The sequence below is a fragment of the Poecile atricapillus genome, chromosome 6, assembly GCF_030490865.1.
Source record: "Poecile atricapillus isolate bPoeAtr1 chromosome 6, bPoeAtr1.hap1, whole genome shotgun sequence".
Taxonomy (NCBI): Eukaryota; Metazoa; Chordata; class Aves; order Passeriformes; family Paridae; genus Poecile; species Poecile atricapillus.
Genome location: NC_081254.1, coordinates 33,979,508 through 34,001,833, shown reverse-complemented (window position 1 = coordinate 34,001,833; position 22,326 = coordinate 33,979,508). Strand labels below are relative to the sequence as shown.

At 43.6% G+C, this 22,326-nt stretch overlaps 1 protein-coding gene across 7 annotated transcripts in view; it reads right to left on the bottom strand.

Moving 5' to 3' along the window:
- TACC2 (transforming acidic coiled-coil containing protein 2) overlaps positions 1–22,326 on the bottom strand; it is a 128,582-nt gene that overhangs the window by 85,909 nt on the left and 20,347 nt on the right. For 6 of the 7 annotated variants that reach the window (XM_058841453.1, XM_058841457.1, XM_058841458.1 and 3 more), the window contains 2 exons: positions 16,989–17,161; positions 3,692–9,295 (listed from right to left, as the gene is read on the bottom strand). In XM_058841453.1, coding sequence (XP_058697436.1) covers positions 3,692–9,295; positions 16,989–17,161 — 5,777 coding nt within the window. The remainder of the gene's footprint in view (positions 1–3,691; positions 9,296–16,988; positions 17,162–22,326) is intronic. The other variant, XM_058841460.1, reaches the window with a different exon arrangement.

The window sequence follows — 22,326 nt, the reverse complement described above, 5'->3', positions numbered from 1 at the left end:
GCCTTAGTGCTCAAAACCCACTTGCCTGATCTGAAAAGCAGTTCTACATTCCCCACCTCATCCAGCAGGACTGTTAAAATATTTAATATTGTATTTGTCATGCAGACAAAAAAAAAGACCAAGTCATATTTACTAAGAAGTGAACATTCTTGCCAATTTTTGATGGCAAGCACAAAGAATTTCTGGACCAGCTTTAGAGATCTTGTCTGACCTATGCAGAGGATATGAGGAATGTTTTTCAAGGAGTTTTGCTGACTCCAACTGCTGCCATGTACTTCCCATATAAAAATATTGTTTTGATTGGTAAGTGACGGCAGTCAGTGCAGCAGAACTCTGCATTCTCTGAGAGCATGGGTGTCACTGCTTGCTGCGTGTTTGCAGCTCCCTGTGCCCTTCCCTGACTGCACTCCCAGCCCAGCTGAGCCCCTGAGCATCTCTGTGAGCCTGGAGCACCCAGAGGCTCGAGAACAAACCCAGAGTTCTGCCAAAGCAACAAATGCAGTGTGCTCTCTGTACCTGCACACCTGGCAGTGACTCCACAGCCTCCCCTTCACAAAACTCCCTCACAACTTCTTCCAAGAGGCAATGGCAGCTTGCATGTGCCAGCCAGTTGAATTACAGCAGCTTATCAAAAATCCATCCCGCCTCTAAACATCCTTAAAATTTTGCCATCGTTTCCAGTTTTATTCCACTCTGCTCTGCTCAACATCTGTCACAGTCCATGGTGCAAACAGGAGCATTTCAGGGACTTAAGGACTCCCTGTCCATACAGGAACCTCCATTCTCCCTCCATAAAAGAAAGAAGATGTGTCGGTTACATTACAAATATATGGGTTACATTACAAATATATGGGTTACATTACAAATATGTGGATATCCATTGCAAAAGGAGAAAAAACAAACAAAAAAAACAGCTCAAGTCCTGATCTTCCTTTCCAAGTAAACCTCAGACAGAGAAGTGAAGCAAATGGATGCCCAATAAGTGGGAATATTAACATTTTGATTTCCAAATGTGGCCATTAGGAATACAGATTTTCTGTTATTGACTTGGTAAAGAGAGTTAAAAGCATCAAAGAAGTTTGGAGTTTTTTTCAGTCTTTTTCAGTGCTGACAGACAGGTTTGCCAAAATCCAACTCTTCCCTGCTTCTGCTGTTAGCACAGCTGTAGTTCCACAAGGAAGGGTGGCTTCAGCCACAGTCTCCTCCCCAAAAAATGAATGAAATGTCCTTTTTTCTGAAGATTTGAAGGGGAGTGATTGGTGCTGTACTGTTGCCTGCACACCTAAGGGCTCTCCTCATCAGTTGACCAGAGCTGCCCCCCTAAAGGTGGTGGGGGCAGGAATCACTGCAGGCAGTGCTTGGATTCACTGCTCATCTCCAGACCAGCCTCCTCCCAGGCCATAGCCACAGAGGGGAGAAATTCCTCTATTTCCTCTCCAGGAGGAAATCCCAACAAGAATTTAAAAGTTAGATCACACAACTTTACCCCTCAAGCGCAACTCAGTGGGGTTTCAGCATCAGGGACCTTGTAAGGGAGGGAGTTATCCAGAAGAGGTGGAAGGGGAAGAAAGCAAAGCTGATAAAATTCAGAACCTTCTCCTTCTCAGTAAGAAGGTTCTGAATGGTTCTAAGAACCATTTCCTTCTCCTAAACATAATTTACTTTCTATTGATAATTATTTTGATAGCTGGGGAGGAATCTTTCTCCCTGGAGTTCTTTATATCAGGTCCATATCCTCACAGTCAGCTCTGAGAAATGTGCACCTCAGTTTGCATGACAGTTTATCCTCTGCAAGGATGGCAGGGCAATAAACCACTGCAAAGCACTCAAAGCTTGGTGGCTGACATACACAGCATGTGGAATACAGCCTGAAATGTAATGACACAAACAAACCCAGTTGTAATCTCAGGAAAACTGGATTGCTTGATGTATTGGACCTGATGAAGACAGACCAGCCAGCTCAGCTAATGCTCTCTGCTTCTCTTTTGTGATATAAATGCATATTGCTCTAAAAATGAGCCTGACCAGGGCAGAGGCTCCTCTGGACCTCTGAGAGTCCCCAGTATTTCAGCCTTTTGGACAGCCACAGTCCAAAACGAGCAGCTGCCTGTTGATGCAAACCCTCATGCTGGAAAAACAGGTGATAATGAATTCTTGAAGCATATGCAAGCATTAAGCAACTACTCAGTGAATTGTCAGCAGCTGTTTCAAGAGCCCTGCCCTGCTTGCCACAGGTATTTATTTAAAGTATGATACCCACCCTGATATGAAACACAAGCACAGACTTATGCACTGCCCAAAGTCCTTTGTGGCTCCTGAGCCAGCCCATGCCAGCAATTTGTTTGGGAATTTCAAAGCTACCCACTGTGAAGCTTCCCATCGTGTAAAGGGAAGCAAACAAAAAAGAAAGGACCTCAAGAGAAATAACAGGGTCTCCTTTCCTTGTCATTTTATAGACAGATCCTTCAAGAAAAAGTCATACAGCTGTCCTGGTTTCCAACACCTCTAATATTTTTCTAGTATATATTCTGCTCACACAATTAGATGACATTCACCCTCCATCCATAGCAGGCAGAACTCCCTCACGTTCTCACCACAACTGAACCACTTCAGGTATTTTCACTTACAATATGGTTTTATCCCCTCAGCCTTGAAGGAATGTGGCACTGGAACATTTTCCCTCATTGGTCAGTTAGTGCCATCTGTGGTTTTGGGATTACTTAGAAAGATTCCACCTCTGCAGACCATTTATTGGCATTGTCTGATACAGTTTTTTCCCAGTAGCCCTGTGCTCTGCTGTTATCTCTGCCATTGCTGCCTCCTCTGATACAGAAAAGAGAGGGACAGTGTGCAAGCAAGTTCTGAGGCCACAGAGGAAGCAGTGACATGACTAGATAAAGGGAAATCACCTGTTCTAAGATCATAATTATCCTGAATTAACTGCGTATCAAACTAGGAATTCAAACAGCAAAGTAGATGCTCATTAAAAAAAGAAAAAAAAAAAAAAAAGGCTTAGCTTTATTAAAGCAGTTACTGCTAGGTTTGGAAAATAAATTAAATAAAACCAAAAAAGCAACTCTGAGGCTCTACAAGTCCTAGCTCAGAAGAATTCACTTCTGAAACAACTCCATGTCATTAGAAACACTGAATAAGACAGTGATCAAAGGCACTGTCAGTGCAATTATATTGTACTGGAGGATAAGAGGGAGGCCCAGACAACCTAACTGTGAGTAATTGGGTTACTCCATAGGCTTGTTTTTAAACACTGCACTACACCATGTGAATGCTGCAGGTCTCATTTAACTGGGTCACCAAAATTGAAGTAAAAGTCTCCTAACTTAAGGCTAGGAAGTGCAATTTGTATGCCTAACTTCAGGCTACAAGGTGAGAGTGCTGGCAAGCGTATGCAAATCCACACAGGTATGGGCAGGAATCCGGCCCAGCAGATGGAACAGCTCAGAACTCTGCTCCTCAGCTTTTAGGACCTCTCTGTCCATACAAATATTATTTTTTTTTGTCATGTAATCCACATTTAGAAGCAACATATATTTAAGATAAAGTTAAGAACAGAGTGAGTGACGTGCCCTCCCAAACTGCCCAGACAACGGGCACCTGCCTGGAAAATTGCACCCCTCTCCATCCAGCCCTGGGCTCCTGCCAACCATTTCACATAGTAATTCAAAGTAAATACCTTTCAGTGGGTAATCCTGCCACAGCCATGTCTTGAAGTTCACTGAGGTCAAGGTTCTTAGGCTCAGTTAATGCAAGCGGTGATAGCTTTCCTTTGGCATCCTGGAGGGAGCTTTCGTGTTCTGAATTCATCTTGCTTGGCTGATTTTCAGCAACAGCGAGACCTGCACGTGCAGAATGCTCACCCTGCTCCATCACAGGGAGGGCTGGAGAGTGGTTTTTGTACAGGTCTGCCTCCTGCTCTTCAGTGCTGGTGTTTATAGCTAAGTCTCCCTCAGCAGTGACTAACATCCTTGCAGTACCAGTTTCAGGGATGTCTCCACTTTTCTCGTTACCTGTCCTTGCTGTGCCTGACACTGTGTCACTGCTCTCTTTCACATCTCCCTCAGTCATACTGCCAGATTCTAGTTTACAGTCAGTTTGCAAGCAATCATCCTGGCTTACTTCAGTTTTTAAGTAATCTATTAACCCATGCATGGTCACTTTCTTTTCTTGCTGTGCATCTTGAGAATTTCCCGATGTTTCCAAGCATTTCCTATTTACTGCTTCATCCTGTATCATCTGCATGTCACTCTGAGACCTAATGTCATGCACAAAATTGCTGTGAGTGTTTGCCTCCTGATTTTCCTCAGGTGACACGCTGAAACTGCCTGGCAATTTTTCATGATTGTAAGATCCTCCCGGGACAAGCGTTGAAGCTGCCATGTCAGAGATGCTCTTGGCAACGTCTGCATCACCATACTCACTTTTCCCCCGTTCATTTGGCTTAGGATCCTGGCACTGTGCAGTAGGAAGACTTACATCCTCTTCAGAGGAAACTGGTTCTGCATTGCACTCTGTAATTAAGTTATTTCCCTCTGTGGCAGCAGCATCTTCTACGTCCCTCCCCTGCACGTCGCCTGCAGAGATAACAGCTCTGGTGGGCTGCTGCTGGCTGTCGGAACACGCAGGGAAGTTCTCAGCTGCTGCCCCATCAAATGAAGCTGGTCCTTGCTTCTTTATCTCTAAGCTTATTAGTGATTCAGGATCAACGCCACCGGCGCACACGCCTTCCTCTCTTTCCATCTCACCGCTCTCAGTGGGTTTGCCCGGCTTTTGCAGATTTTCCGGAGCTTGTTCGGCAGATGGAGCGCCATCCAAGCTAGGGACCGCTTCTAAACAGCCAGCAGGCTGCCTGCTTTCCTCAGTGTCCTGGAGACTTGCTGGTGGCAGCTCTGCCACTGCGTTTTCATGCTGCAGAGATTTGCCCTCGGCAGCTTTGCAGGAAATCTCAGCAGCTAAAGACAACTCTTGCCCCTCTGCTTCTGAGGTGCCCTCAGGAGCCCCTTTGCCCACCTTGTTTGGTTCTGAAAAGTTCTCAGCACCACAGAGTTCTGCTGTGTCCTTGGCCACTGGACTCTGCTTGAAGCCTGCATGGTTTTCAGTCAAAAGCTGGGGTAATTCAGCACTCAGCGTGCTGTGAACAGTTTTTTTAAAAATCTGGCTGATGTGCTCCCTGAAGTCTGGGATGCTGGAGCCAATGTCCAGAGAGCTGCAAGTCAGAGCCTCATGCTCCCTTCCAGAGTTCTCTGCAGACTGCTCAGAGACACTGATGTCTGCCCTGGTTATGTTATTCTGTTTTGAAAGCTCTTCCATTTTTTCTGAATTCCCAGGTTTCTCTAAGATCTTACCGTACTTGTCATCTACGCCGATATTGGTTGCAATTTCCTCATTACAGCTTTCTCGTGATGATGAAAGGCTCAGCAGCTTCCCTTCTGGAGTAGGGAGTGCTAACAGAGACTCTGCTGAACTGTCACTTTGCTGTTCTTTGAAGTTGGGCTCACTTTTTGTTTTTTTGGATTTAATTGCAGAGATCTCTTTCTTCAGCTTCTCAGAACTGAAGTGTGATAAGTTTCCAGTTCTCTGCCCTACATTCAAAGTCTCTGACAGGGCCAAAACTCTGTCTCCATCACCCTGAAAACTTTGGTCTGGACAGTCTTTTTCACTCACACACATATTCCCTGCAGAGATATTTTCTGAATTTGCTGCTTTACCTGTGCTTACCCTGGGTGAGGGACCTAAGGGTGCTGACACCTGAGGATCTGGGAGACCCTGCAAATTAGAGTTCCCTTCTAAGGTGTTTTGGGGTGCTACAACTTCCAGCTCATTATTTAGCGATTCCCCCCCGGTACTCTTGTCCATGTTGTTTCCAGATTGCTGGCTGGGATGGCTGAGTGCAGAAGTTGTAAAATCTGCTTGACAATAACCAGGCTGCTCTGTTACATTTTGAATGCAGCTGGATTTATGTGAGTTATCAGTGGGAATTACTTCCCTGTGCGCCTGTGAAGGTGAAGGAGATCCTTGTGCCCCTGGATTTGTATCAGGCTTTATGATCCTTGTTTCTGGGACAGAAGCACTGTCCTCACAACTCATCCCCATGTTTCCATCTTTCCGGGTGATTCCCCCATCAGCAGTCAGAATATTCTCAGTGTTTTTTGCCATTAATGGCATTTTCCTTTGCATTTCTGGATGAGATATTTGGGGATCATTTTTCTCAGAATTATCAGAAGTATGTGCTATTTCTGTATTGCCTGGCAATGCCTGTGCTATGTTAGTGGCACTTGCTGAGTCCTGTGTCCCTGGGAGAGTGTTTATAGCAGCAGCACAGCTTTCTCCAGCATTATCCTCTCTCCTGCACACGCTGCCTGGCTGCTCATTCCTTTCAAGTTCTTTACAAAACGTGTCTCTCTGACATGCTGCTTCATGCTGCCTCGCTGAGATCAAAGAATTATCACCCTGCTCGGGCTTGCCTGAGTTCTGCTTACTGCAGCACTTTTCCTCTGCCGTGAGATGGGTTTTGTTTTGCTCGTCTCGCCAATTAAGCGCGGTCACACCACAAGTGTTTTGCCCGTGTTTGCTCACATCCTCAGCGCTGCTGTCATCCTTGTCCTGTTCTTTTGGCCTGTCAGAGCCACACTGGGGTGGTGCTGGACCTGGCATGGAAGATTGCTTGTCAGGGTTGTTTGAAGTGTCCAGAGGTATTTGTGGTAAATTGCTGTTGTAATCTCGGTCCAGCTGCTCGGGTTGTGGTGCCCTTCCCTTGTGTTGCTGATCATCTGCTGTCCTGGCAGCTGTCAGGCTGCTCTGCTGCTCAGGATCTGCATTTGAACTCCAGCCACTGTCACCAGCAGCAGACAGTGACTGCTCCGCTCGCTCTGCTTGGGGAGGAGCTCTTGGAACATCTTCGTTCTCCTGCCCCTCTGGGACACTGCGCCCCAGGACCTCCCAGGAACTGCAGCTGTCCCTCTCAGAGGGGCACTCATTTGCAGGGACGTGGCTGTCACCCCTTTCCTCCATGTGAACTTGGTCATCTGTAAGTCCTGCAGCTTTGGGGGGTTCTGGAGGAGCCACCTGTGCATTTCTGGGACTTTCTGCAGCCACTTGCTCCAGCTGAGCTCGCACATCCGATTTACATTTACTTTTCTGAGCCAAGTCTTCATCCTCCGCAGAACTTTTCTTGGTGGTTTGGTGCTTCTCTTGTTGAACACCCTCATTTTGATTTCCATCCCCAGCACTGCTGTGTGCAGCTGCAGGCTCCTGCTCTGGATCTCTGTGAGGTGCTTTGGTGATGTGACTGTTCTGTTCTTTGGTTCCCAGAGCCTGTGAGGCCTCCTTGGTTTGTCCCACAGTCCCTGCCAACTCATTTAAGGCCTGGAGATCAAGTTCTAATTCGGGCATTTTTGCACTTTCTCCTGACTTGCTGGAGCTCTCAGGCTTTTCTTGACTCTCAGCTTTGCATTCAGATTCCAACACCACAGTTTCTCTAGCAAAAGCCTTTTCCCAGGACTCATCCTGCTTACTCTGCTTAATATGATTATTCCCAGGGTGGAGAAGCAGTGAGCTGTGTGCCCCATCTAAACAAACCTTTTCAGTCCTGTTACAGCCTGACTGGTCCCAAGTTTTGCCTTCTGCCTCAGTGTTAAAGCAACCAAAACTCTGTGGGCATTCCTCCCTTGCCAACAAGGGTGAAGCCATGAGCTTTTCCCCCAGGCCATCTGGGGCAGCTGCTTTCTCTCTGCTCATTTCTTGTTCAGGTTCACAGCCATGAGACTGGGAATTGCCCTCGGGTGATTTAAAGTTACTGTCTAAATTCAGAGGTTTCCCCCCACTTCCTTCCCCCAGGTCACCTGTTGAAGTGTTTTCACAAAGACTGAGTTTTTCAGGATCGTGTTCCAAAAGGGTATTTTCCATGTCCTGGTGGTGGCTATTAACAGAGCTCAAAAGTTGTCTTCCTGCCTCACTTGAGCCCTCAGGTAATTCACTGGTTTCTGACACTTGTGCATCCTCTGTTTTGATTCCATTTTTTCTTCCTCTTACATCCACCCCCGTTTCTTTTTGATACAGCTCTGTGGATCTGCTCAGAGAAGTACTTAATGCATTTTCTTCCAGTAATAATCTTTTATCTACCACTGAATTTTCCTTGGTGGGACTGATAATGCTTTCTGTCTCAGAAAGTGCAATGCTTTCTCTAGACACATCATCAGCTTTTATAATTTCATTGCTATTGGCTTCTTTTGGGCTTTCAGTTGTGACAGCTGATTTTTCTTCTTCCTCTCTCTCAAATGATAAAGGCTCACTGAAGTGCTCGGCACTAACAAGCTCATGCTCTATTTGAAGCTCTCTTTGAAAAAGAGGTTTGTTTTTTTCAGAAGCTGTTTTCACTGCTTCACTCCTCGCTGGATCTTGAGAGCCATTTCCAGGCACATATTCCCTCGAAGGCTCCTCAGGCTTTGGTACCAGGAAGAGATTTGGAGGGCTAGAAGGCAGCTCTGACATTAAAGTACAGGGTTCTGATTGCTTCCTTTTGCTTCCAGACAGAGCTGGATTTGCCTCATTCCCTTTAGCTGTTGTTTCAGCCCCCATCTGTAGATTACAGCTCTCAGTGAAGCCCTGAGCATTCACAATTGCTCCAAATTTTTCACTGTCTGAGCCTTCTGTTGCTGGATAATTTGGGATTAAGGTTTCCTTTTTCATTAGCAGACCCTCTCCACCATCTGTGTCCTGTCTACCTTGCTGCATTTCTGCCTGCAGCTGACCTACTTCCCAAACTCCTGCCTCCTGAGCAGTAAAACAACCTCCTGCTGCTTCACCCTGGGGAAGCGTGCTGCCATGTGGCTGCCTCATGCCACCCAGCTGCTCATCCTGCTGAAACCATCCCAATTCTCCCCAAACCATTGGTGTGGCTGCAGTGAGCGCTGCCGCAGGGCCGGGCTCCAGGCGTGCCCCTCCGGGCTCATTCTCCTTGCTTTTGGTAGAGGAGGCAGCGGTGTCACCCTCAGATTGGGCATGTGCCAATCCCTCTTCCTTGTCACTGCCCGGACCTGCTGGTGGCTGTGCTGTGTCGCAGTCTGAGCTGTGTTTTTTGTCACCCCTGCCAGGTTCTTTGGGCAGGCTCCTCTCCCTTGCTTCAGCAGAGTGCTTTAAGAGATCTGTTTGTCCTCCTTGCTCTTGCAAGGCAGTGTTCTGTCCCGTCCCCTCTGGAGACACCGTGCTGGAAGAATTTGGGTTGGAATTTGGGCTGGGTAGCTCTTCAGCACCGTGGCTACTGATGCCTTCATTACCGATGCTGCCAACAATGGAAACGTTTATTTGTTTCATGTCAATAAAGAAGCAAAGAATAAGAAGCAAAGAATAAAACCGTTTTGTGCCTCTGATGTTTCAAAGCCATGCAGTGCATGCACTGAGCTGGTAATCTGCTTTCAGGAGTTAAACCATCAGACACAGTGATGTAAATGCTTATTACTCTGCCCAGTATGTTCCCAGTCCTACCTGGGAGCCACCGTGCTCATGGCATGCATTTTAACCATTCCAAAATCTTAGACAAGTGTGGGGAGAAGGGACACGCATCTGACAGACTGCAGGAGCAACAGGGGAAAAAAAACAATACTGGGAAAACCCACAGCACCTCAAAGAAAGGCTTTTTGTTTCTGCTTCTAAGAGACTACTTTGCCAAAGCTACACAGCAAGTGCTGTTATCTGGCTGGACTCGAGTGTGTAGCAGCAGATTAAGAAGGGCCCATCTGCTGAATGTTTTCTCCAACAGATCAGCAGAGTTGATTCTCACCAAAAGGTCAAAGGGCTCACCCTGCCCAGTGTGGGATGCTGCTGTGCCACGATCCACACCCGATGAGCTCATTTCACTGCAGTGTTTGATTTCAGTGCATCTAAGCTACAACCCTTGGTGTGCTCTCTTTCTCCACCCATTTGAGATAAGCTAGAATAAAACAGAATCAGAGATGACTAACTGTGAGAAGGAGAAGTTATTTTAAGTATTTTTCACTGTGTGGACCTCAGTTTTCCACGCTGAGGTTTGTAGGTGATAAAATAGCCTTGTTCTCCCATGCCTGGGCATGGGAATATTTCCAACTGGATGTAGAATTGTACAGAGGAGCAAGGGGCAGTGTTTATAATGTGAAATAATGAATCCCAAGCAGAGCAGGACACAGAAAACACACTGCCAAGTGCTGGGGGAGTCAGTGCAGAGCTGCACAAGGAGAGGTGGCTCAGAGCTTTGCCCCAGCTTAGCAGTGACAGGTTACATTTCAGAAATTCCAAATTCCCCTTTAGATTGGAGCTAGAAAAGATGCTTAAAACACCTTCTGTACAGCCAAGCATAGATTGGATTTTAAGTAATCTCCAGAAATCTGAGAAGCCTTCTTCTGCTTCTCTGCCCAGGTTTCTCACTTGATATATTGATTGAAATACTTGATGAAGAAGTGAGTCAGTGGCCAGCTCTGGGGTCCCTGCGGTTTAGGTTTGTGTTTGTGCTGTGCTACCATGCACAAATCTTGAGCTGTGCTACCATGCACAAAATGCACTTCCAGGTGGGGCCAAGCCCCCTCCTTATTCTGAGATCTGCCCAACAAACAATTCCTTTAGGGACAGCTACACCTAAACCTGAATATGAATCTGTCTTAGGTGCTGAAAACCTTCAGAGCCACTGCAGTGGACAGCAAACTAGTCTATAAAGAACCACTGAAATTTGCCTACATTAAGCAAAATTAAGCCTCAAATCTAAGGTAAAATATAACTTACAATTCATATATAGTTTAAACAAGCAATGCTTGCCATGGGTTTGGACATTTAATTCATAACATTTTATTTAAACGGACAGAAAATGGTTTTGCCCAGAGGAATTTTTCTTTCCCTAGCACACTGAAAACAGAGTGAAAACACTCATCCATATCAAACTTACTGCCACCAGGAATACCAGAGGTGGCAATCCAGTATTTGGTGTCTGCTGACAACACGGGGCATGACAGGGCATGAGCAAACAGCAGGGAGACGCCAGGAGGTTTTCCCTAAGCAAGGAATACACTTTATTATTGACGTTAATTTTGCACTCAGGGACGCTTAATTAGAAGAGGAGGGACAGAAACCACAACAGGAACTGGAGAGGGGGTGGAGAAGTGGGAGTCAATTGTTATTCCAGCTTTTTGCTGTGTTGCAGGTCTATCTTTTACTGACTAAATTGCTCATTAGCAGTTTTGTGCCCAGGGTTCTTCACCCTGGGATCGAGCTCCTGTCAGAGATACAGTGATCAGGAGGAGAACAAAATCCAGGTGGAGGGTGAGGGGGGAGAGCCCCTCTAACCTCTGTGAAACTGAGCGCTGGAAGAAGTAGAAAACACAATCTACAGTTACAATCGCTCCTTGTCATTTATCTTTAATCCCTGATTGTTTATTTATCATTAATCCCATCTGTCAGCAGAGCTGGTAAATGCACAGTAATAAATCTGGGATGGAAATGTTGGTAATGTTCACTGTATAGAACATTCATCATCGTATATTTGCATTTTTCATATGACTGAATTTTCTCTAAGACTTTTACAGGCGACTTCTTTGTTACAGTAGACTTCTGTTTGCAGCTATTTAATATGAAACAGTTCCAGACATGTCTGAAGTGGTGAAATATTCTTGATTTCAATATCCGAACCCTTGAACCACCTACTGCCATACTGGTGGCAACTTTGTCAAGAGCCAGAGTAATAAACTTGTGACTTAGCAGGTTCAAGGGAGAAGACAATCCTATGAACTAAGTTCAGCATTATAAATCAACCAAAACAATTTTTCTATATTCAATGTAGAATATTGAATTCTATATTCAATGTATATAATATGCAGGTATTCAATAACGCTGAAAAGCTGTTCATTTTACTCAGGAACAGATGAAGGAATTGGGACAAGTTTGTAATTAACATATGCTGAAGAGAATTAAAATGCCAGTGCTGGCACAGGCTGTGACAGTGAGTTAAACTATCCCTGTTAGAGTGGAGAAGCACAGATTCATTTTCTGTGCTGCTGCAGCTCTCAAAGTGTTTTATTCAGAGCAGAACTGAAAGGTTTGAGTTCTCATTCAGTAGGACAGGCCCAGACTGACCTGTCTGGGTATCTCTATTTATGTTTCTCCCTCTGATGGAGCTGACAAGGAAAGCCATAGAGGGAACACATCCTGCATCTTCCTTTTCATTATTTGCAATCTTGCTTTTCTGTCTGCAAGACATGCTGGGGTTAGACAAGCATCTGCTGGGAATGCCTTAAGCACAGTTGATCCTGCTTTAGGGCAGAAGGATGGACTGGATGACCTCTTAAGGTCACACCTAGTCCCATTATCTTCCACTCTTTTTAAAGGGAATAACACTACCGGGAAATTACACCACATGCTGAGGATAATTCCCCTGAGTAAAACCCAATCTACATTAAATCAATAATTACTTTCAGGGAACATGTATTTTTAGACAGCCCATTTAGTACAATCAACATAAAGCTATGGCCCTAAAAGTTGGTATTTTTAACCACAGGAAAACAAAGTATGTTCTCTTTTGTGGGTAATCGGACGTATCTCAATATTATTAAGGGGAAAATTCATTCCTATGAAAACATGCAAATGACAAAGCATGGAAGAACATTTGAGTTCCTCATAGTTCATGTAGAGTTTAGGGCAGAAAAACTATTTTGCTGGGAATAATTGCTACATGTGACTGATGATGTTAAACAAAAGAAAATGCAGTCATGCAAAGACATAGGTACATCTGCAGCTTAAATTCTGTGTGTCCCACTGCACTCAAGAGTTTCCAAAGGAAACTTGTCCCTCATCTTAGAATTTAGGCAACACTGTCAAGAATGTGCAATTTCAAGGCCCTAACATACTAAGCATATGAATATTTTACTTTCAGTTGCAACATCAAATAACAGCGAGTTAAATCTTTACACACCTAAAATGTTTGCCTCGCATAAACAATTACCCAAAATTTGATTGTTTGGAAGAGCATTGCCAGTTTAGCAATTGATTTTAAATACATGCAGTTAACCTCTTCCACCATCAGAAGATATTGCGACAAATCTGAATTTTTATGGAAAAATTTAAGAGTTGTGCCCAGTTACAAAACTGTTTATTAGGCGAGCGCTGCCTGCTCTGTGTTTTGGGTGTGAAGCTGTAAAGGGTGTTAAGAAATTGATGACTTTTGGTGCACATCCCATAAATACTTCCAGATTAAGAGCCATACCCAGCCCATCAGCCATTAACACTTGAAGTCCCAACTCCCATTTGTCTGTTTTGTCATCCACAGCAAAGACAAAGAGCCAGGAGATAAAACCAGCAGCAGCCAGACACAATCTCTGGCATTTAGCATTTACTATCAGAATGGGAATGTGTGTGGAGGGAGGGGGTTACAGATGCCCAAATATGATAAGAGTACTGGATAAACAACAAGAAATGAAAGTACCACGACATAAAATTGTAGATAATTTAAAATTTCCACTTCTAATTCCTTTTCTCCCATTCTGAAACATGCAGGAGGTGTTGAAAGGACAGGCAGCCCTCCCAGCCCAGTCACTCTCGTGAGGGAAAAACATCAAGTGCCAAAGCCTCTGGATCCCAGAGGTCACATACGGCTGCCATCCACTGATGTAACTCTGAGCCTGAGTGATTCCATTCCCAGGAGCCTGAAATCTGAGGATGAATTTAGAAAGCACCGAGGGGAACAAATGCACAGCCAGCTCTGCAACCACAGCACATGTACAGCTCCTCTCAAATGTTTCTGTTCTCTTTCCACTGACACATGAGAGATCAGTGCCTGCGTTTTGAGTTTACACATTTGGACCTGAGTTAAGGAATCCTGCATTTTAATCTGTCCCTAAGAGGTACTGAAAGTCAGTGAGGAACATGGAATTAATTTCCATATTCCCTTCCAAAAACAAAACGAAAGGAAACAAAGTGACAGTTTTAGAGACAGAACCATTCACTTTTTGAACTTTTCATGTAAACAAACACATGAGAAATCCATCATCGCTAAAGGGCTGCTAACAGCAGCCAGGCTCCCCCACCCTCCCTGTGCATCTAAGCTTTCAGGAAAAGGTAGGAAGCAGGAATAATGATCTATACCATCCTCTGGGGAGCCATCCTCCCCTTCTCCCCCACCCCCGGTCACTTTTCACCTCCTTCTTCCATACACAGAATAAAACTCAGACCCTGCGGTATTTTAAGCACGACCAAACTGAATTATTCTAACATTAAAGAGCCAAGCTGCGCTGCAGCGAGCAAACACGGCCAGGTCTCCAGTTCCAGTTCCAGGAGTGGCTCCTGGTGTCCATGTGAGATGTTTGGAGTGTCAGCAGGGAGCAGGACACACTGTCCCAGAGCATGGGTGGCAGCTTTGTCACCCCACAGGGGCTCTGTGTTCTGCACTCATGGTCATCCTCAAAGAGTGCTTAACCCCCTGCACTGTTCCTGGCTGTGTCATCTTTTAAATGGATGCATCTGCTTCTTCCTGAATGTCCTGGAAGAAGTGTCTCTGTCCAGCTGAGGATTCCCCAGGCTGTGCACCAGGACAAGGGCATGGACACCACTGCAAAACTCCTAACTCTCCTGGCTCTCCAGCATTTTATTCCACGTGCAAAGTTCACAGATTAATTACTGATTAATTACTTATTTTCAGTACACAAGACCAATGAGTAGCAGGTAAGAAAAAAAATTTGGCTGCAACAGACAATTATAAAGTTAGAGCCACAGACATTTTGAGCTCCAAATACCAGGAATTTATGAGCGACTTGTGAGAATTTGTGGAGGATCGAAGAAAGGCACCCAGAGGAAAAGGAAACTTGGTAATTTTCCACCCAGAGATTCTCCATCTGAGGGTGGCAGGTCACAGGCTCTTGAGACTCTCAGAGTTCAGGGTGGAAAAGATGCGTTCAAAGCAGCACAGGGGAGCGAGTTAAAAATAAACAGCTGGAATGTGGAACTTCAAAGATTTTCCGTTTATTGTCTTTGTTTCTATTTTGGCAGGATGCAACTTAAAAGACACCCAAAACAGGCATGTGCCAGCACTTTCAGGAGTAAGGCTAAAAAACAAGTAATTGCCTGAGCTCCCGCCCATCTATTAAGTTTCCTGAAACAAGAATCCTATGAATCCTTTCAAGCTGACTCATCCATGTAACATTCATCTCCCACGAGTCAGAATTTTGCATGCTGCACTGCAAAGCTGTTTTAGCCAGCTTGAATATAAATCTAAGTGTTCTAGGCACTCACATCTTGAAAAGGAACCCTGACAGAACTCCTCTTTATGCCGGTTTTGAGCAGTACATTATTTTAAAATGCAAATTATTTACAGATTAGGATAAAATTACTAAGCTAATATTAAAAAAAAAAAAATTAAAAATTAAAAAAACAATATTGCACTTGTTGCAGGCAAGCCACAAATATTCCAAGGCCAAGGTAAGAGTCTCCACTGCAGCAGGTGGATGCTGGTACAAATTATTGTGAAGTTCCACAAACAACTCCAGTTTGCAGGAATGATAGTCATGATAGGTCTACTGAAATTATCTGCACTTAGCAGTATTCAACATTTCCTCTCTTTTCCCCCCTTTCCATCCCCTGCATGCTGATTAGAACAGCTGAAAATTACCATTTTGCTGTCACACATCAGAATGCATCATTTTTTAAGGTAGTTTCCTAGTTTATAAAAAAACTATGTTTTCTTCAGTAGGACAGCGTGGGTACACACAAACAACACAGTGATTATGCACAAAACCATCAAAAGAAACAATAACTAGAGGATATGTGTGGTATTTGTTAACTGAAATAACAAATGAACAAAATTCATTAGACATTAAAAATCTCGCCCTGTCCAATTTTCCACCATTGCTCCAAAATTTGATTTTTTTTCTAGTTCCTGGGAATGAGGGAATGTCTTCCCTCATTAGAGGCACTCAAAGACAGGAGAAATTCACCCAAGGAAAAGGTGTTTCATGTATAGACCTGGTGCTCAATAGTAGAGTGATGCTGGATTATCACTTTACATTTCATGCCTAAATACCTTTATCACTGTAAATTGACTTAGCAGTCTTAGTCCTGCTCACACTCTATTATTTTCAGTAGATAATTAAGATGTGCTAGTGGCAGTCAGAAGAAGTAGAATTAACAGCAGATATCCTCCTGTGTCAGAGCTCCACAGCACAGGCAAACTGTCCCTTCCAGAAAACAAGCTGCTCTTTTTTTCAGAAATCCTTTTAGATTATGTCACAGGTCTGAATTTCCCTGAAATGTCCCCAGTGTGGTCAAGGATGATCTTATTTAATACCTAAATTAGGACTTCAACTGCCACAAACTGTTGCACAATGTCAATAATATTAAAATAGACTGGACTACACTGGAATAGAATAGAATTAGAATTAGAACAGAATAGAATAGAATTGAATTAGAACAGAAGGGAATGGAATGGAATGGAATGGAATGGAATGGAATGGAATGGAATGGAATGGAATGGAATGGAATGGAATGGAATGGAATGGAATAGAATAGAATAGAATAGAATAGAATAGAATAGAATAGAATAGAATAGAATAGAATAGAATAGAATAGAATAGAATAGAATAGAATAGAATAGAATAGAATAGAATAGAATAGAATAGAATAGAATAGAATATTAAAGGGGACCCATTATAATCCAACTGCCTGAGTACTTCAGGGCTGACCAAAAGTTAAAACAAAGACTCTTCAATGTTTTCTGTCTCAGATGAGGGTTTATTAGTGCAAGCAAGAAGCAGAGGAAGGTTGGGTCAGGGGTTACTGCAGCAGCTGGAGCCTGGTTTCTGGTTATGCAGTGAGGCAAGGAAGTCAGTTTGGTGATCAGTGGGTGCTCTGGGGGTGTGAGGTTATTTTGAGGAATGCATCATCATCCATCAGGATGGCAGAACTTGCCCCCAGCTCTGAACAGCATCAGGGCTTCAGTGCTTTTTGCAGGAAGAAACTTCATGTCTTACCTTGTAGGTCCTGGAATGGAGGGGGATGAGCTCTCAGCCCGGGGCACAGCAGCAGCAGGAGGATCTGAGATGTCCTGGCCTCCAGAATTTTCTGTGCTCTTTTTCTGAGGGCTCCTTTTTAAATTGTGGCCATTTCCAGGAGGTTGGCCTAATTCTGAGTCTTGTGGAGTGTTCTAGAATGAAAAAAAAAAAGAGAATAATTTTAATAGCTGCTGCTATTTTGGAGAATGCATAAGCTTAAGGAGTTTTGTTCTGCCCACAGACAGTTCTGTGTTTTGTTCTGCCATGGATTTCACCACTCTGATGGAACTTGCAGGTTCTAAAGCCAAGCCATTTTTTTCTTAACAGCAGAAAAACAGAAGGAAGTGGTTGGGCCAAAAATAAGTACTAGGAGAAGAAGAGGGAGAGAAGAATGCAACAATTGTTCTAAAGCAGTCAGGGCCTTTACTGACCCAAGGAGGGTATCATCTTCTCTTCTTCCAAGCCTGGCAAATGCTTCCTTGCTAAGCAAGTTTAAAATGAGAAAGGATGGAAACAGGCTATAAACTTGGACAGTCATCATATTAGCAGCGTATTTGGAGTTAAGTTAGAGATAAAACCAATGCCATTCAAGACCCAGCACTTGAATCCAAGTCCAGATTCCTTCCCTCCCACTTCAACAAAACTCAGAATGCCTCTGAATTGAAACACAGGGCCTGATTCTTCACCAGGCTGCCCTTCTCTGATTACAGCTACAGGAAATGCTGGAGTTTCTGAGGTGACAGCTAGAAATGCTATTACTCAGCTGTGGCTATGCTGCATCACCTCTTCTTAAAGGGAAATAATTACCCAGGATCTTCATCCATGGAGATATACCTTTACTGCTGTGAGTGCCTTTTTTTGTTTTGTTTTATTGGTTTTGCTGCAGGGAGGAAGAGAGTCCTGTGCAAGCACCAGGGTTACATCAGGTACTGAGTGGCACCTTCCTACTGGATTTTTTCTTGAGGAAGAATCTTTAGAACATGAAGAAGAACTGGAAAAGGCTGTCCTGAACAGTAGCTGAGGATGTTCTTTGAGCACAGCAAAAGAACTGGAGTAATGGAGAGGAACAAATGAAAAGCAAAACAGTCTGCATGAAGGCTTTTTTCAAATCCTCTGGCACATCAAGCAATAGTTGATAAGAAGGAAAGCTGCCTCATCAAATCACCCTTAACATAAAGTCACTGTTGTTTTAGTTCTTAAATGTAGTTGTGAAAAACCTAGGGCACACTTAACCTAAAGACACGTAAGTGTATTTACTGATGGCAGAAGCACTGCAGGGTAACACCAGAGATTAAAAGCACAGTACACCATTCCAGCTCATCTCTTGGGTTTTTCTGCACTCATTTTAATGTTTATTTTGTTCTAGCAGTAGTCAATGAATTGCAGAGAGCTGTTGTTCAGAGAATTACTCTGCTCTGTGTGAACACAGTGCACTCCCACACAGCCAAAATCTCCTGGAGCTCAGAGCCAGGAATGAGACACCCAGTGGACAAGCAAAGCCCATGTAATGAGCAACTGAAAAGGTCAGGGCAGACTGAAAATACAAAAATACTCCCTTTATACTAAAGACAAATTTGATTAACTCTCATATCCTCTGCCTTTCCCTGGAGGAACCCCTTCACTACAGCTTTGTTTGCAGGAGTTGCCTTTATCTCACCACTTTCCTCTGGGAGAGACCAAGGGCTCTTGGTTTCGTGATTATGAAGCACTTACCCAGCATGTGCTGACATCTGGCATTTAGAATATTTATCTCAGTATATATGTTGGCTATAAACCCAGAGTATATGGCAAAAAAATACTAGAACATCAAGAATTATACAAGGAAATTTGTTTTTTTCAGCCAGGGGGAAAAAAAAAAATAGAGCTGAGTGGGCTTACAGGGCTCTGTTTTGATTTTGGTGCAGAGTTTTGGACAGCTTTGCTTTTGTTTGCATGAGAAATCTGCATGGAGAGTTTATTTCAGTATGCAGAGAGAAAGAGCTGTGAAAAAATGTGTTATTAAATGAATCACCAGGAAAAACTCCCAATCAGTGGGTGGGTAAATTCCCACCAAGCCAGGAGAGGCAGTCACAGTGCCAGGCTCTTACTTAGTCCCTGTATCATGTCTTATCTTGAGAGGTACAGGTGGGTCAGACACAGAGCTGGGCCACAAACAAAAGCCTCACAGTAGCAGCCAAATTAAAAAGTCATTTTCAGGCCCCTTGCAGACAGAAATGACCTCCTTTCCTTTCCCAGTAGGGCAGGCAGGGTCAGGAGAACCACACAGAGAACCCCAAGAAATTAGTTCCATTTATAAAATTGTCCAGATGCCTCCAGCAGTTGGCAAGAGCAATGAGAACTAATTATTCATTTTTCCTCCTTTCTATGACTACCACCTCAAATTTTCTTCAGCTGCTTTGGGTGCCAGGCAGGAGGAACACCTCACATTTCTGTTGAGAAGGTGAGGAGCCACATGTTTTGTCTTCTTCTCCTAAAGCCTCTGTCATGTTCCAAAGCAGAAAATGCACATCAATTAAGTCATTAACTAATTTACACAGTGCAGTCTCAGTAGCCACACATTGCTTTTCATTAGTCTCTCCTTCACAAGAGCAGCCACTTGGCCCCAAAGGCTCCTTTAGGTTACAGTGCTCTGTTCTGCTGAGCTGCTGATCTGTGTGACCACGGGGATGCACACAAATCCCTAAAATAAAACTCCCTGAGAACCAGGATCCTTTGGATTGTCATCCAGACTCACAAATCCCATGTTCCAGGAGCTAATCAGCCCCATGGGCTCGGTTATGGCCCAGAAGGAAACTCCTCCCCAGCCTGTCACATCACAAACCCAACAGCTCATTGCTAAGGAGCCCCACAAATATGAGGAGACCTAAAAGCAGCTGTTTGAGGAAACTTGGAAACCTTAACATGGAGTCAGGATAATTTGTCATTGGCTCCCTGAGTCACAGAACACTCTGGGGCAGAGCAGTTGGGTAGAAATTTGCTGTTGCTCTTCATCCCAGAATTCACAAGTGAACTGCAGAATAAGGACATTGCCTGTGACACCTGAACACCCCATCTCACCAAAATCAGGATGTTTCCATATTAGACACAGAGAAGGGCCCATGTCCCAGTGATTTTATCAGCTGCTACACCAAAATTTGGGCTTCATATCCAAACAAAACCACTGGGAGGGGCAGATTCAGCAGAAGAGAGAAAGATCACAACAAACCAGGTCAGTTATGTGCACACATGTGAAGAGCAAATTTAACATTTTCCATGGATTATTTGGGGTCAGGGGACTGGTGGGGTTTTTTTGTTGGGTTGATTGGTTTTGACTTTTTGTTTTGTTTTGTTTTTAAATAGTTTTGTGCTTTCAGGGAACTAATGTTTAAGAAGTTAATCTCCAAACAATCCCCTAAGTGACTGAATTTAGCCACAGAAAAATCTGACTTTTGTTCTTCCAGTTCATTGCCAAATTCAACATGTATTAAAACAATCTTAGCAGCACAGGCCCTGTTGGAGCACAGAGGAGTTTGAACTGTGGGCACTCTTTATTTTGTTTTTTCCAGGCTTGTTTGAATGATCAAAAAGTTGCCCTAATACCTAGTGAGGCAAAAGCACACATGTATGTTCAAAAGAAGCCCAAAAGAGTATTTTAGCAATAATCTAAAATAAATCTTAATGTAGATATTTTACATGTAAAATGAAATACTAATATGCTGAGATATAGAAAAATTTTATATATTGGTTTTCTACATTAAATGTATTCATGTAATCATCTCAAAAGAACATGCTCTGTGCATCTAAGCCAGACAGCAGAACAACAATTCAAGTTTTTGATTAAACTTCTAAAATTTAGTCTAGTTATGCAAATCAGGTGCTGAACTAGCTTTGCAAAGCACGCTTTTAAAGTTTTTAATTAACATGTGTGAAAACAATTATAAAGACTATGTTTTGTTCACAAGTACCATCAGAAAGCTGCAGGTAAATAAATTACTTTTGAGTTTCGATACATACAGCTTCAGAAGTGATTGACTGCAGAAGCTTGCAGCTAAATTTGTACTATATTTGTTTCAAGTACAGCGTACTCCTATTAGAAAAGGATTCTAATTATAAAGAGTTTGTTACCTGGAAGGCTTAAATAATTATAATAAAAACCAGAACACAGAGGTTTTCAGCATTTTTAAGTCTAGGATAATTAAAAAAAACCCAACAACAAACCAACCAGCTTTTTCACAGAGAGCATAAACAAACAACAGGAGGAAAACTAAACAGCTCATAATTTTTTCCCCTTGAAGGCAGCACAATATTTAAATGAATACAACTGATTCTCCTGAAATATGCAATGTAATTTGCATTAAAGCCTTCCAGAAGCACTGGAGTCTGCAAGAACACAAAGTAAATCTACAGGATCACTTTATTTTCCCAATGACTTTGAACAGGATGCTAAAAAGAAAAGAAAAAATAAATAAAAAAAGAAAGAGAACTCCATTAAGAAGGTAGCCAAAAGGATTATGTGCACTGCTGCGCTGGAGTTATCATGGCAGGAAGAAATGCCTTTAATGCTGCCTGGGAGCCTGTGGAAAACCCAAAATCCCAGTTCACAGCCACGGCAGCAGCATCAGGCACAGCCTCGTGCTCCAGCCACCCCGAGCCTCGAGTTTCCCAGCACAGCTCTGCTTCCAACCCCAAGCCCCTCTGAGCTTGCCTTGGCTCCCCTCCCTCCTCTCTCTCACTCAAAGTTGCTTCCTCTTCCATCTGCCCTCTGCCACCTTCCCCCATTGAGCACATCCTTTTACAGCAGCTCCTTTTACATCCTTCTACAGAGCTCCCAGTAGCTCAGAGTCATCTTCCAGGGGCTACATTTAAGTTTCCATTCCCACTAACTCCCTCTGGTTTAGTGGAGGAGAAGCTGGAGCAAGCCTTTATACAAGTCTCAATCAATAAACCACAAATTACCTTCCCTTTTTTTTTTCCATGTCTTCCATTACAAGTTGGGGGAGGGAGGTGTTGGAATAGATATTTAAAATAAAAAAGTCTGCCTGCTAGGGGTTGTTCACATGGTTGGGATATCAGGGTTTTTAAAATGGCTCTTGAAATTTCTAAAGACAGAACAGGTTTTTTTTGAAACTGCCTTTTCCCTCTTCTGGCTTTTGTTGCTGTTCTGCAGGAACAGTAGCCAAGTAGTAAGCTGGTGTTTTAAAAGTTCACATCTTTGGAAAGTCATTGTCTCTCTCCTGTCTGGAGAAGTGGTACCAAAATAAATAAGTAGATACTGAATGGATATTGCTTTAACAACTGGAACTTTGCATTAAAAGGAGTGAGCACTGGTCAGCAAAAC